Raw genomic sequence first — 14594 nt, forward strand, 5'->3', positions numbered from 1 at the left:
TGTTCATGATGCAGCTGTTGAGAAACAGATCTATAATATAGTTGTATTATTCTTTATGTATTGACCAAATTTGTAATGGAGTTTTAAAAGCATATATTTTTTATCATAATGATCAAATACACAAAATGAGACAGACCAAGAAATATCTTGCTATGTTCTGGTAACTGTAAAGATTTAACTTTTCTTAAATGTTCTTTTTTTTTTTTTTCATTTTAACATCTTTATTGGAGTATAATTGCTTTACAGTGGTATGTTAGTTTCAGCTTCACAACAAAATGCATCAGTTATATATATACATATGTTCCCATATCTCTTCCTGCTGGTGTCTCCCTCCCTCCCACCCTCCCTATCCCACCCCTCCAGGCGGTCACAAAGCACCGAGCTGATCTCCCTGTGCTATGCGGCTGCTTCCCACTAGCTGTCTACCTTACGTTTGGTAGTGTATATATGTCCATGCCTCTCTCTCGCTTTGTCACAGTTTACCCTTCCCCCTCCCCATATCCTCAAGTCCATTCTCTAGTAAGTCTGTGTCTTTATTCCTGTTTCACCCTTAGGTTTTTCATGACATTTTTTCCCTTAAATTCCATATATATGTGTTAGCATACAGTATTTGTCTCTCTCTTTCTGACTTACTTCACTCTGTATGACAGACTCTAGGTCTATCCACCTCATTACAAATAGTTCAATTTCGTCTCTTTTTATGGCTGAGTAATATTCCATTGTATATATGTGCCACATCTTCTTTATCCATTCATCCAATGATGGACATTTAGGTTGTTTCCATCTCCGGGCTATTGTAAATAGAGCTGCAATGAACATTTTGGTACATGACTCTTTTTGAATGATGGTTTTCTCAGGGTATATGCCCAGTAGTGGGATTGCTGGGTCATATGGTAGTTCTATTTGTAGTTTTTTAAGGAACCTCCATACTGTTCTCCACAGTGGCTGTATCAATTTACATTCCCACCAACAGTGTAAGAGGGTTCCCTTTTCTCCACACCCTCTCCAGCATTTATTGTTTCTAGATTTTTTGATGATGGCCATTCTGACTGGTGTGAGATGATATCTCATTGTAGTTTTGATTTGCATTTCTCTAATGATTAGTGATGTTGAGCATTCTTTCATGTGTTTGTTGGCAGTCTGTATATCTTCTTTGGAGAAATGCCTATTTAGGTGTTCTGCCCATTTTTGGATTGGGTTGTTTGTTTTTTTGTTATTGAGCTGCATGAGCTGCTTATAAATTTTGGAGATTAATCCTTTGTCAGTTGCTTCATTTGCAAATATTTTCTCCCATTCTGAGGGTTGTCTTTTGGTCTTGTTTATGGTTTCCTTTGCTGCACAAAAGCTTTTAAGTTTCATTAGGTCCCATTTGTTTATTTTTGTTTTTATTTCCATTTCTCTAGGAGGTGGGTCAAAAAGGACCTTGCTGTGATTTATGTCATAGAGTGTCCTGCCTATGTTTTCCTCTAAGAGTTTGATAGTTTCTGGCCTTACATTTAGGTCTTTAATCCATTTTGAGCTTATTTTTGTGTATGGTGTTAGGGAGTGATCTAATCTCATACTTTTACATGTAGCTGTCCAGTTTTCCCAGCACCACTTATTGAATAGGCTGTCCTTTCTCCACTGTACATTCCTGCCTCCTTTATCAAAGATAAGGTGACCATATATGGGTGGGTTTATCTCTGGGCTTTCTATCCTGTTCCATTGATCTATATTTCTGTTTTTGTGCCAGTACCATACTGTCTTGATTACTGTAGCTTTGTAGTATAGTCTGAAGTCAGGAAGCCTGATTCCTCCAGCTCTGTTTTTCGTTCTCAAGATTGCTTTGGCTATTCGGGGTCTTTTGTGTTTCCATACAAATTGTGAAATTTTTTGTTCTAGTTCTGTGAAAAATGCCAGTGATAGTTTGATAGGGATTGCATTGAATCTGTAGATTGCTTTGGGTAGTAGAGTCATTTTCACAATGTTGATTCTTCCAATCCAAGAACATGGTATATCTCTCCATCTATTTGTATCATCTTTAATTTCTTTCATCAGTGTCTTATAATTTTCTGTATACAGGTCTTTTGTCTCCTTAGGTAGGTTTATTCCTAGATATTTTATTCTTTTTGTTGCAATGGTAAATGGAAGTGTTTTCTTGATTTCACTTTCAGATTTTTCATCCTTAGTGTATAGGAATTTATCAAGTATCTTTTCTGACCACAATGCTATGAGACTAGATATCAATTACAGGAAAAGATCTGTAAAAAATACAAACACATGGAGGCTAAACAATACACTACTTAATAACGAAGTGATCACTGAAGAAATCAAAGAGGAAATCAAAAAACACCTAGAAACAAATGACAATGGAGACACGACGACTCAAAATCTATGGGATGCAGCAAAAGCAGTTCTAAGGGGGAAGTTTATAGCAATACAATCGTACCTTAAGAAACAGGAAACATCTCGAATAAACAACCTAACCTTGCACCTAAAGCAATTAGAGAAAGAAGAACAAAAAAACCCCAAAGTTAGCAGAAGGAAAGAAATCATAAAAATCAGATCAGAAATAAATGAAAAAGAAATGAAGGAAACAATAGCAAAGATCAATAAAACTAAAAGCTGGTTCTTTGAAAGGATAAACAAAATTGATAAACCATTAGCCAGACTCATCAAGAAAAAAAGGGAGAAGACTGAAATCAATAGAATTAGAAATGAAAAAGGAGAAGTAATAACTGACACTACAGAAATACAAAAGATCATGAGAGATTACTACAAGCAACTCTATGCCAATAAAATGGACAACCTGGAAGAAATGGACAAATTCTTAGAAAGGCACAACCTGCCAAGACTGAATCAGGAAGAAATAGAAAATATGAACAGACCAATCACAAGCACTGAAATTGAAACTGTGATTAAAAATCTTCCAACAAGCAAAAGCCCAGGACCAGATGGCTTCACAGGAGAATTCTATCAAACATTTAGAGAAGAGCTATCACCTATCCTTCTCCAACTCTTCCAAAATATAGCAGAGGGATAACACTCCCCAACTCATTCTTCGAGGCCACCATCACCCTGATACCAAAACCAGTCAAGGATGTCACAAAGAAAGAAAACTATAGACCAATATCACTGATGAACATAGATGCAAAAATCCTCAACAAAATACTAGCAAACAGAATCCAACAGCACATTAAACGGATCATACACCATGATCAAGTGGGGTTTATTCCAGGAATGCAAGGATTCTTCAATATACGCAAATCAATCAACGTGATACACCATATTAACAAATTGAAGGAGAAAAACAATATGATCATCTCAATAGATGCAGAGAAAGCTTTTGACAAAATTCAACACCCATTTATGATAAAAACCCTGCAGAAATTAGGCATAGAGGGAATTTTCCTCAACATAATAAAGGCCATATATGACAAACCCACAGCCAACATCGTCCTCAATGGTGAAAAACTGAAAGCATTTCCACTAAGATCAGGAACAAGACAAGGTTGCCCACTCTCACCACTCTTATTCAACATAGTTTTGGAAGTTTTAGCCACAGCAATCAGAGAAGAAAAGGAAATAAAAGGAATCCAAATCGGAAAAGAAGAAGTAAAGCTGTCACTGTTTGCAGATGACATGATACTATACATAGAGAATCCTAAAGATGTTACCAGAAAACTACTAGAGCTAATCAATGAATTTGGTAAAGTAGCAGGATACAAAATTAATGCACAGAAATCTCTGGCATTCTTTTTTTTTTTTTTTAACATCTTTATTGGAGTATAATTGCTTTACAATGGTATGTTAGTTTCAGCTTCACAACAAAATGAATCAGTTATATATATACATATATTCCCATATCTCTTCCCGCTTGCGTCTCCCTCCCTCCCACCCTCCCTATCCCACCCCTCCAGGCGGTCACAAAGCACCGAGCTGATCTCCCTGTGCTATGCGGCTGCTTCCCACTAGCTAACTACCTTACTTTTGGTAGTGTATATATGTCCCTGCCTCTTTATCGCTTTGTCACCGTTTACCCTTCCCCCTCCCCATAGCCTCAAGTCCATTCTCTAGTAAGTCTGTGTCTTTATTCCTGTTTCACCCCTAGGTTTTTCATGACATTTTTTTTTAAATTCCATATATATGTGTTAGCATACGGTATTTGTCTCTCTCTTTCTGACTTACTTCACTCTGTATGACAGACTCTAGGTCTATCCACCTCATTACAAATAGCTCAATTTCGTCTCTTTTTATGGCTGAGTAATATTCCCTTGTATATATGTGCCACATCTTCTTTATCCATTCATCCGATGATGGACACTTAGGTTGTTTCCATCTCTGGGCTATTGTAAATAGAGCTGCAATGAACATTTTGGTACATGACTCTTTTTGAATGATGGTTTTCTCAGGGTATATGCCCAGTAGTGGGATTGCTGGGTCATATGGTAGTTCTATTTGTAGTTTTTTAAGGAACCTCCATACTGTTCTCCACAGTGGCTGTATCAATTTACATTCCCACCAACAGTGTAAGAGGGTTCCCTTTTCTCCACACCCTCTCCAGCATTTATTGTTTCTAGATTTTTTGATGATGGCCATTCTGACTGGTGTGAGATGATATCTCATTGTAGTTTTGATTTGCATTTCTCTAATGATTAGTGATGTTGAGCATTCTTTCATGTGTTTGTTGGCACTCTGTATATCTTCTTTGGAGAAATGTCTATTTAGGTCTTCTGCCCATTTTTGGATTGGGTTGTTTGTTTTTTTGTTATTAAGCTGCATGAGCTGCTTATAAATTTTGGAGATTAATCCTTTGTCCGTTGCTTCATTTGCAAATATTTTCTCCCATTCTGAGGGTTGTCTTTTGGTCTTGTTTATGGTTTCCTTTGCTGTGCAAAAGCTTTTAAGTTTCATTAGGTCCCATTTGTTTACTTTTGTTTTTATTTCCATTTCTCTAGGAGGTGGGTCAAAAAGGACCTTGCTGTGATTTATGTCATAGAGTGTCCTGCCTATGTTTTCCTCTAAGAGTTTGATAGTTTCTGGCCTTACATTTAGGTCTTTAATCCATTTTGAGCTTATTTTTGTGTATGGTGTTAGGGAGTGATCTAATCTCATACTTTTACATGTAGCTGTCCAGTTTTCCCAGCACCACTTATTGAATAGGCTGTCCTTTCTCCACTGTACATTTCTGCCTCCTTTATCAAAGATAAGGTGACCATATGTGCGTGGGTTTATCTCTGGGCTTTCTATCCTGTTCCATTGATCTATCTTTCTGTTTTTGTGCCAGTACCATACCGTCTTGATAACTGTAGCTTTGTAGTATAGTCTGAAGTCTGGGAGCCTGATTCCTCCAGTTCCTTCTTTCATTCTCAAGATTGCTTTGGCTATTCGGGGTCTTTTGTGTTTCCATACAAATTGTGAAATTTTTTGTTCTAGTTCTGTGAAAAATGCCAGTGGTAGTTTGATAGGGATTGCATTGAATCTATAGATTGCTTTGGGTAGTAGAGTCATTTTCACAATGTTGATTCTTCCAATCCAAGAACATGGTATATCTCTCCATCTATTTGTATCATCTTTAATTTTTTTCATCAGTGTCTTATAATTTTCTGCATACAGATCTTTTGTCTCCTTAGGTAGGTTTATTCCTAGATATTTTATTCTTTTTGTTGCAATGGTAAATGGGAGTGTTTTCTTGATTTCACTTTCAGATTTTTCATCATTAGTATATAGGAATGCCAGAGATTTCTGTGCATTAATTTTGTATCCTGCCACTTTACCAAATTCATTGATTAGCTCTAGTAGTTTTCTGGTAGCATCTTTAGGGTTCTCTATGTATAGGATCATGTCATCTGCAAACAGTGACAGCTTTACTTCTTCTTTTCCAATTTGGATTCCTTTTATTTCCTTTTCTTCTCTGATTGCTGTGGCTAAAACTTCCAAAACTATGTTGAATAAGAGTGGTGAGAGTGGGCAACCTTGTCTTGTTCCTGATCTTAGTGGAAATGCTTTCAGTTTTTCACCATTGAGGATGATGTTTGCTGTGGGCTTGTCATATATGGCCTTTATTATGTTGAGGAAAGTTCCCTCTATGCCTACTTTCTGCAGGGTTTTTATCATAAATGGGTGTTGAATTTTGTCAAAAGCTTTCTCTGCATCTATTGAGATGATCATATGGTTTTTCTCCTTCAGTTTGTTAATATGGTTTATCACATTGATAGATTTGCGTATATTGAAGAATCCTTGCATTCCTGGAATAAACCCCACTTGATCATGGTGTATGATCCTTTTAATGTGCTGTTGGATTCTGTTTGCTAGTATTTTGTTGAGGATTTTTGCATCTATGTTCATCAGTGATATTGGCCTGTAGTTTTCTTTCTTTGTGACATCCTTGACTGGTTTTGGTATCAAGGTGATGGTGGCCTCATAGAAGGAGTTTGGGAGTTTTCCTCCCTCTGCTATATTTTGGAAGAGTTTCAGAAGGATAGGTGTTAGCTCTTCTCTAAATGTTTGATAGAATTCGCCTGTGAAGCCATCTGGTCCTGGGCTTTTCTTTGTTGGAAGATTTTTAATCACAGTTTCAATTTCAGTGCTTGTGATTGGTCTGTTCATATTTTCTATTTCTTCCTGATTCAGTCTTGGCAGGTTGTGCATTTCTAAGAATTTGTCCATTTCTTCCAGATTGTCCATTTTATTGGCATAGAGTTGCTTGTAGTAATCTCTCATGATCTCTTTTATTTCTGCAGTGTCAGTTGTTACCTCTCCTTTTTCATTTCTAATTCTATTGATTTGAGTCTTCTCCCTTTTTTTCTTGATGAGTCTGGCTAGTGGTTTATCTATTTTGTTTATCTTCTCAAAGAACCAGCTTTTAGTTTTATTGATCTTTGCTATTGTTTCCTTCATTTCTTTTTCATTTATTTCTGATCTGATTTTTATGATTTCTTTCCTTCTGCTAGCTTTGGGGTTTTTTTGTTCTTCTTTCTCCAATTGCTTGAGGTGCAAGGTTAGGTTGTTTATTCGAGATGTTTCCTGCTTCTTAAGGTGGGCTTGTATTGCTATAAACTTCCCCCTTAGAACTGCTTTTGCTGCATCCCACAGGTTTTGGGTCGTTGTGTCTCCATTGTCATTTGTTTCTAGGTATTTTTTGATTTCCTCTTTGATTTCTTCAGTGATCACTTCATTATTAAGTAGTGTATTGTTTAGCCTCCATGTGTTTGTATTTTTTACAGATCTTTTCCTGTAATTGATATCTAGTCTCATGGCGTTGTGGTCAGAAAAGATACTTGATACAATTTCAATTTTCTTAAATTTACCAAGGCTTGATTTGTGGCCCAAGATATGATCTATCCTGGAGAATGTTCCATGAGCACTTGAGAAAAATGTGTATTCTGTTGTTTTTGGATGGAATGTCCTATAAATATCAATTAACTCTATCTCGTTTAATGTATCATTTAAAGCTTGTGTTTCCTTATTTATTTTCATTTTGGATGATCTGTCCATTGGTGAAAGTGGGGTGTTAATGTCCCCTACTATGAATGTGTTACTGTCGATTTCCCCTTTTATGGTTGTCAGTATTTGCCTTATGTATTGAGGTGCACCTATGTTGGGTGCATAAATATTTACAATTGTTATATCTTCCTCTTGGATCAATCCCTTGATCATTATGTAGTGTCCTTCTTTGTCTCTTCTAATAGTCTTTGTTTTAAAGTCTATTTTGTCTGATATGAGAATTGCTACTCCAGCTTTCTTTTGGTTTCCATTTGCATGAAATACCTTTTTCCATCCCCTTACTTTCAGTCTGTATGTGTCTCTAGGTCTGAAGTGGGTCTCTTGTAGACAGCAAATATATGGGTCTTGTTTTTGTATCCATTCAGCCAATCTGTGTCTTTTGGTGGGAGCATTTAGTCCATTTACATTTAAGGTAATTATCGATATGTGTGTTCCTATTCCCATTTTCTTAATTGTTTTGGGTTCGTTATTGTAGGTCCTTTCCTTCTTTTGTGTTTCTTGCCTAGAGAAGTTCCTTTAGCAGTTGTTGTAGAGCTGGTTTGGTGGTGCTGAACTCTCTCAGCTTTTGCTTGTCTGTAAAGGTTTTAATTTCTCCATCAAATCTGAATGAGATCCTTGCTGGGTAGAGTAATCTTGGTTGCAGGTTTTTCTCCTTCATCACTTTCAATATGTCCTGCCACTCCCTTCTGGCTTGCAGAGTTTCTGCTGAAAGATCAGCTGTTAACCTTATGGGGATTCCCTTGTGTGTTATTTGTTGTTTTTCCCTTGCTGCTTTTAATATGTTTTCTTTGTATTTAATTTTTGACAGTTTGATTAATATGTGTCTTGGCATATTTCTCCTTGGATTTTTCCTGTATGGGACTCTCTGTGCTTCCTGGACTTGATTTACTATTTCCTTTCCCATATTAGGGAAGTTTTCAACTATAATCTCTTCAAATATTTTCTCAGTCCCTTTCTTTTTCTCTTCTTCTTCTGGAACCCCTATAATTCGAATGTTGGTGCGTTTAATGTTGTCCCAGAGGTCTCTGAGACTGTCCTCAGTTCTTTTCATTCTTTTTTCTTTATTCTGCTCTGCAGTAGTTATTTCCACTATTTTATCTTCCAGGTCACTTATCCGTTCTTCTGCCTCAGTTATTCTGCTATTGATCCCATCTAGAGTACTTTTAATTTCATTTATTGTGTTGTTCATCGTTGCTTGTTTCATCTTTAGTTCTTCTAGGTCCTTGTTAACTGATTCTTGCAATTTGTCCATTCTATTGTCCATTCTATCTCCAAGATTTCGGATCAACCTTACTATCATTATTCTGAATTCTTTTTCAGGTAGACTGCCTATTTCCTCTTCATTTGTTAGGTCTGGTGGGTTTTTATCTTGCTCCTTCATCTGCTGTGTGTTTTTCTGTCTTTTCATTTTGCTTATCTTACTGTGTTTGGGGTCTCCTTTTTTGCAGGCTGAAGGTTCGTAGTTCCTGTTTTTTTTTGTGTCTGTCCCCAGTGGCTAAGGTTGGTTCAGTGGGTTGTGTAGGCTTCCTGGTGGAGGGTACTAGTGCCTGTGTTCTGGTGGATGAGGCTGGATCTTGTCTTTCTGGTGGGCAGGTCCACATCTGGTGGTGTGTTTTGGGGTGTCTGTAGACTTATTATGATTTTGGGCAGCCTCTCTGCTAATGGGTGGGGTTGTGTTCCTGTCTTGCTAGTTGTTTGGCATAGGATGTCCAGCACTGTAGCTTGCTGGTCGTTGAGTGAAGCTGGGTGCTGGCGTTGAGATGGAGATCTCTCCGAGATTTTTGCTTTTGATATTATGTGCAGCTGGGAGGCCTCTTGTGGACCAGTGTCCTGAAGTTGGCTCTCCCACCTCAGAGGCACAGCACTGACTCCTGGCTGCAGCACCAAGAGCCTTTCATCCACAGGGCTCCTTAATTTGGGATGATTCGTTGTCTATTCAAGTATTCCACAGATGCAGGGTATATCAAGTTGATTGTGGAGCTTTAATCCGCTGCTTCTGAGGCTGCTGGGAGAGATTTCCCTTTCTCTTCTTTGTTCTCACAGTTCCCAGGGGCTCAGCTTTAGATTTGGCCCCGCCTGTGCGTGTAGGTCGCCGGAGGGCATCTGTTCTTTGCTCAGACAGGACGGGGTTAAAGGAGCCGCTGATTCGGAGGCTCTGGCTCACCCAGGCCGGGGGGTAGGGAGGGTCACGGAGTGCGGGGCGGGCCTGCAGCGGCAGAGGCCGGCGTGACGCTGCAGCCTGAAGCGAGCCGAGCGCTCTCCCGGGGGAGCCGTCCCTGGATCCCGGGACCCTGGCAGTGGCGGGCTGCACAGGCTCCCCGGAAGGGCGTGTGGCTAGTGACCTGTGTTTGCACACAGGCCTCCTGGCTGCGGCAGCAGCGGCCTTAGCGTCCCATGTCCGTCTCTGGGCTCCGCACTCTTAGCCGCGGCTCGCGCCCGTCCCTGGAGCTCTCTCAAGCAGCGTTCTTAATCCCCTCTCCTCGTGCACCAGGAAACAAAGAGGGACGTAAAAGTCTCTTGCCTCTTCGGCAGGTCCAGACCCCTCCCCGGACTCTCTCCCGGCCAGCCGCGGCGCACCAACGCCCTGCAGGCTGTGTTCACGCCGCCAACTTCAGTCCGGTCCCGGCGCTCCGACAAAAGCCGGAGCCTCAGCTCCCAGTCCCGCCCGCCCCGGCGGGCGAGCAGACAAGCCTCTCGGCTGGTGAGTGCCGGTCGGCCCCGATCCTCTGCGCTGGAATCTGTCCGCTTTGCCCTCCGCACCCTTGTTGCTGTGCTCTCCTCCGCGGCTCCCAAGCTCCCCCACTCCGCCTCCCGAAGTCTCCACCCGCGAAGGGGCTTCCTAGTGTGTGGACACTTTTCCTCCTTCACAGCTCTCTCCCGCTGGTGCAGGACCCGTCCCTATCCTTTTGTCTCTGTTTAGTTTTTTCTTTTGCCCTAACCAGGTACGTGGGGGGTTCCTTGCCTTTTGGGAGGTCTGAGGTCTTCTGCCAGCGTTCAGTAGGTGCTCCGGAGGAGTTGTTCCACGCGTAGATGTATTTCTGGTGTATCTGTGGAGAGGAAGGTGATCTCCGCGTCTTACTCTTCCGCCATCTTCCCGGAAGTCTCTGGCATTCTTAAATGTTCTTAACAGTTCATATTTGTCTTATTTTCAGTTATTATAGGTGGCTAAGTTTTGCCTATAAAGAATAGCCAAATTTATTATATAACTGGATAGAATGTTTTGGTTTGCTTGGAGCTCTGCCTTAAATTTCTTAGGAAGCGTCTTTAGCATACAATATGCTGTTTCCTAAATTTTGTTATACTTTCTTACTCAGTATCCTCCAGTACCTCTCCCATCACTCTTAGAATAAAATGCAAACTTTCACCAGAACCCACAAAGTCCTATTTGGTATCCCCATGCCTATTTCTCTAACTTTATCTCTTGTCACTTTCTCCTCATTTATTCCACTCTGTCCAAATTGCTATCTTGCTGTTTCTTAACCACATCAAGCTTGTTCGCACTTCAGGTCCTTGCACTCTCTTTATTCTTGAAACACTTCTTGCATATTTTACGTGGCCTGAACCTTCATTTCATTCAGGTCTTTGTTTACATATCAACTCCTCAGAGAGACCTTCCTGGACTACCTTATTTAAACCCACATTTACAGAGACAAAGGAAAAACAATTTCCATATTGTTACTGCTGTTTTCCTGCTCTTGGAAAAGGTGATGTGTTTATGTTGAAAATTACGATGACTACATCCTTACTTTAATCAGAAATTATAAGCTGTGTATCTGAAATACACGTAAGCTTAATTAAATAAAAGCTTAAAAAACTGTTATTCTTTAGTTCCTGTCTCAGCTTTATTTTCCTTCATAATACCTTTTTTTTTAATTTTTATTTTATATTGGAGTATAGTTGAGTAACAATGTTGTGTTAGTTTCAGGTGTACAGCACAGTGGTTCAGTTATACATATACATGTATCTATTCTTTTTCAAATTCTTTTCCCATTTAGGTTATTACAGAATATTGAGCAAAGTTCCTTGTGCTATACAGTAGGTCCTTGTTGGTTATCTGTTTTAAATATAGTGGTGTGTACATGTCAATCCCAATCTCTCCCTCCCTCGTAATACTTATCAATACCTGAAATTATTTATTTGTTATTGATTGCTTTCATCAGTAAAATACAAGTTTTATAGAAGAAGAACCTTGCCTTGTTCACTACTATAAACTTTAAGCTTAGAATAGTGCTCAGCATATAGTAAGCATTCTTGTTTGATTAACTTACTGAATATTAATTTTTTTGAAGTTGAAAGTTGAGAGCATTGTTTTTTTTTTATTTAAGTGTAGTCGATTTACAATGTCATGTTAGTTTCAGGTGTACAGTATAGTGATTCAGTTTTATATATATGTATATTTTTCTTCAGATTCTTTTCCCTTATACATTATTACAAAATATTGAGTATAGTTTCCTGTGCTTGTACAGCAGGTCCTTGTTGGTTATCTATTTTATATATAGTAGTATGTACATGTTAATCTCAACCTCCTAATTTATCCCTCCCCCTCTTTCCCCTTTGGTAACCATAAGTTTGTTTTCTATGTCTGTGAGTCTCTTCCTGTTTTGTAAATAAGTTCATTTGTATTATTTATTTTTTTTAGATTCTACATATAAGTGATATCATGTGATATTTGTCTTTCTCTGTCTTGCTTATTTCACTTAGTATGATAATCTCTGGGTCCATCCATCCATCCATGTTGCCACAAATGGCATTATTTCATTCTTTTCTATGTCTGAGTAATATTCTATTGTGTGTGTGTGTGTGTGTGTGTGTGTATATATATATATATATATATATATATCTATATCTCACATCTTCTTTATCCATTCATCTGTTGATGGACATTTAGGTTGCTTCCATGTCTTGACTATTGTAAATAGTGCTGCAATGAACATTGGGGTGCATGTATCTTTTCAAATTATAGTTTTCTCTGGATATATGCCCAGGAGTGGGATTGCAGGATCATATGGTAACTCTATTTTTAGTTTTTTAAGGAACCTCCATACTGTTCTCCCTAGTGGCTGTACCAATTTGCATTCCCACCAACAGTGTAGGAAGGTTCCTTTTTCTCCACACCCTCTCCAGCATTTATTATGTGTAGACTTTTGTTGATGGCCACTGATTGTTAATTTAATAGTGGGTAATTAAGAAAATTAGCAAAGACTTCAAAAGCCTTACTTAACCAAACACTTAAAACTATCAAGCTGCCTTAGCAATGTTGCTTAAACTAAAGTATTTTTCAAAGAACCCTGCTTTCTAAGGGCTATGTTTTTGTGAGTGGCTATATAACATTGAATAGGTTGTGGTATTCCCATTCTCTGCTGTTAACTGCCTCCAATCTCCTGGGCTTTTTTTTTTTTTTAACATCTTTATTGGAGTATAATTGCTTTACAATGGTGTGTTAGTTTCTGCTTTCTAACAAAGTGAATCAGTTATACATATACATATGTTCCCACATCTCTTCCCTCTTGCATCTCCCTCCCTCCCACCCTCCCTATCCTACCCCTCTAGGTGGTTACAAAGCACCGAGCTGATCTCCCTGTACTATGCGGCTGCTTCCCACTAGCTATCTATTTTACGTTTGGTAGTGTATATATGTCCATGCCACTCTCTCACTTTGTCACAGCTTACCCTTCCCCCTCCCCATATCCTCAAGTCCATTCTCTAGTAGGTCTGTGTCTTTATAGCAGGGAACAGAGAGAACACTGAATGCAACAGGTTACTACAATTGCTCTGATCCCCATCAATCAGTGAGAGTGAACTTGCATTGCTTCCTATTCAGAGGTTCCTTCCAGGTGCAATAGTGTCATATTCAGAGATGCTGAAGTAAATACTAGAAACATCAGCTAAAATAGTCATAATGGTTACCTTAAGAGAGTGTGGCAAACTAGGAGGAGGGGAAAGACTGGTGTTTTTTGAACAATCTCTGTAGAACTATTTGACTCTTTATACTTTGTGTGTATATATCTTAAAGCTTTTTTAAAAAGAAAAACTACTGCCATATTGGAAGTCAAATGGCAAAACAGTTATTTAGACCTGGAGCAAGTCACTTAGCTTCTCTATTCTTTAATTTTCTAACTTGTATATGAAATAATACTAATACCTGCCATGTTGTGTTTTGAGGATTAAATGAGATAGTACAAATATATCATTTTAAAAGCTCCAAGTTGTAAATGTTATCACTTGAGTGTTATTTTTATTATTTGTATTATTTTTACTGTTAGAAAAATTTTTTCAGCATATTAGTCAGCTCTTTTGTTTAAATGAGTTTTTTTTTTTAACCACTTAAATAGGGACTACAGTTCTTCCCAGAACAATTACACTGAAATACACCTTCAGGATATTTTATAATAAATTCTATTTTGTGTTGATTCTTTATTTTACTAAAGTAAAAAATGTGTTTTCTATAATTGAACAGAATTATGTTTGAAGAATCTGAATGATTTATCATCTCTGGGCCTGATAAAGATGGATGAAGATGTTAATTTCAAACCAACTGGTAATTTTTCCATCATTGTTAGTAAATTTAACAATTGCTTACTTAAGGCTAAATTAAAAATTTTTTTTCTACTAAAATTTAGATGATGGTAAAATTGTGGTTTCAGTTCTCAGTAGGGTATCATCATTATTAGCATGATCAATTTATACGAGTTTTATTTCTGAAATTATAGATCTTCTTTTTGACAGGCACAGAATTTGTGTTCGCTAATGCCAGTGACTTTTAGCAGAGGATTAAAATGCTCAAATCTTTGGGTTGCTTCAGTCCTGTCATAACTCTTGTAGCTATCCTTTTGCCAATTCTTAATTATTCAAACATTGCTTATATGGATGGTTACTTAGGCTCCTTTTCTCTCTGTCTCTCTCCTTTTGATTCTATATAGGGTATAACAGAAGCAAGAAAGAATGTTTTGTAGTTTTTACCACTCATGATTAGAAGTTTCTTAGGGGAAAATATTGACTTCATTATAACAAATTAAACTTATTAAGAAGATATACTTTACTGAATAAAAATTGGGAAGTATAGGAAAGTTTAAAAAAATCAGACTATCTGTTAACATTTCATGTATCCT

At 38.2% G+C, this 14594-nt stretch overlaps 1 protein-coding gene across 1 annotated transcript in view; it reads left to right on the plus strand.

Annotated features, from left to right (window-relative positions):
* HFM1 (helicase for meiosis 1) overlaps positions 1-14594 on the plus strand; it is a 135822-nt gene that overhangs the window by 41783 nt on the left and 79445 nt on the right. The window contains exon 19 of the mRNA XM_060142486.1: positions 13943-14023. Within this exon, the coding sequence (XP_059998469.1) occupies positions 13943-14023 (81 nt within the window). The remainder of the gene's footprint in view (positions 1-13942; positions 14024-14594) is intronic.

Source organism: Lagenorhynchus albirostris, chromosome 2 (assembly GCF_949774975.1).
Source record: "Lagenorhynchus albirostris chromosome 2, mLagAlb1.1, whole genome shotgun sequence".
Classification (NCBI taxonomy): Eukaryota; Metazoa; Chordata; class Mammalia; order Artiodactyla; family Delphinidae; genus Lagenorhynchus; species Lagenorhynchus albirostris.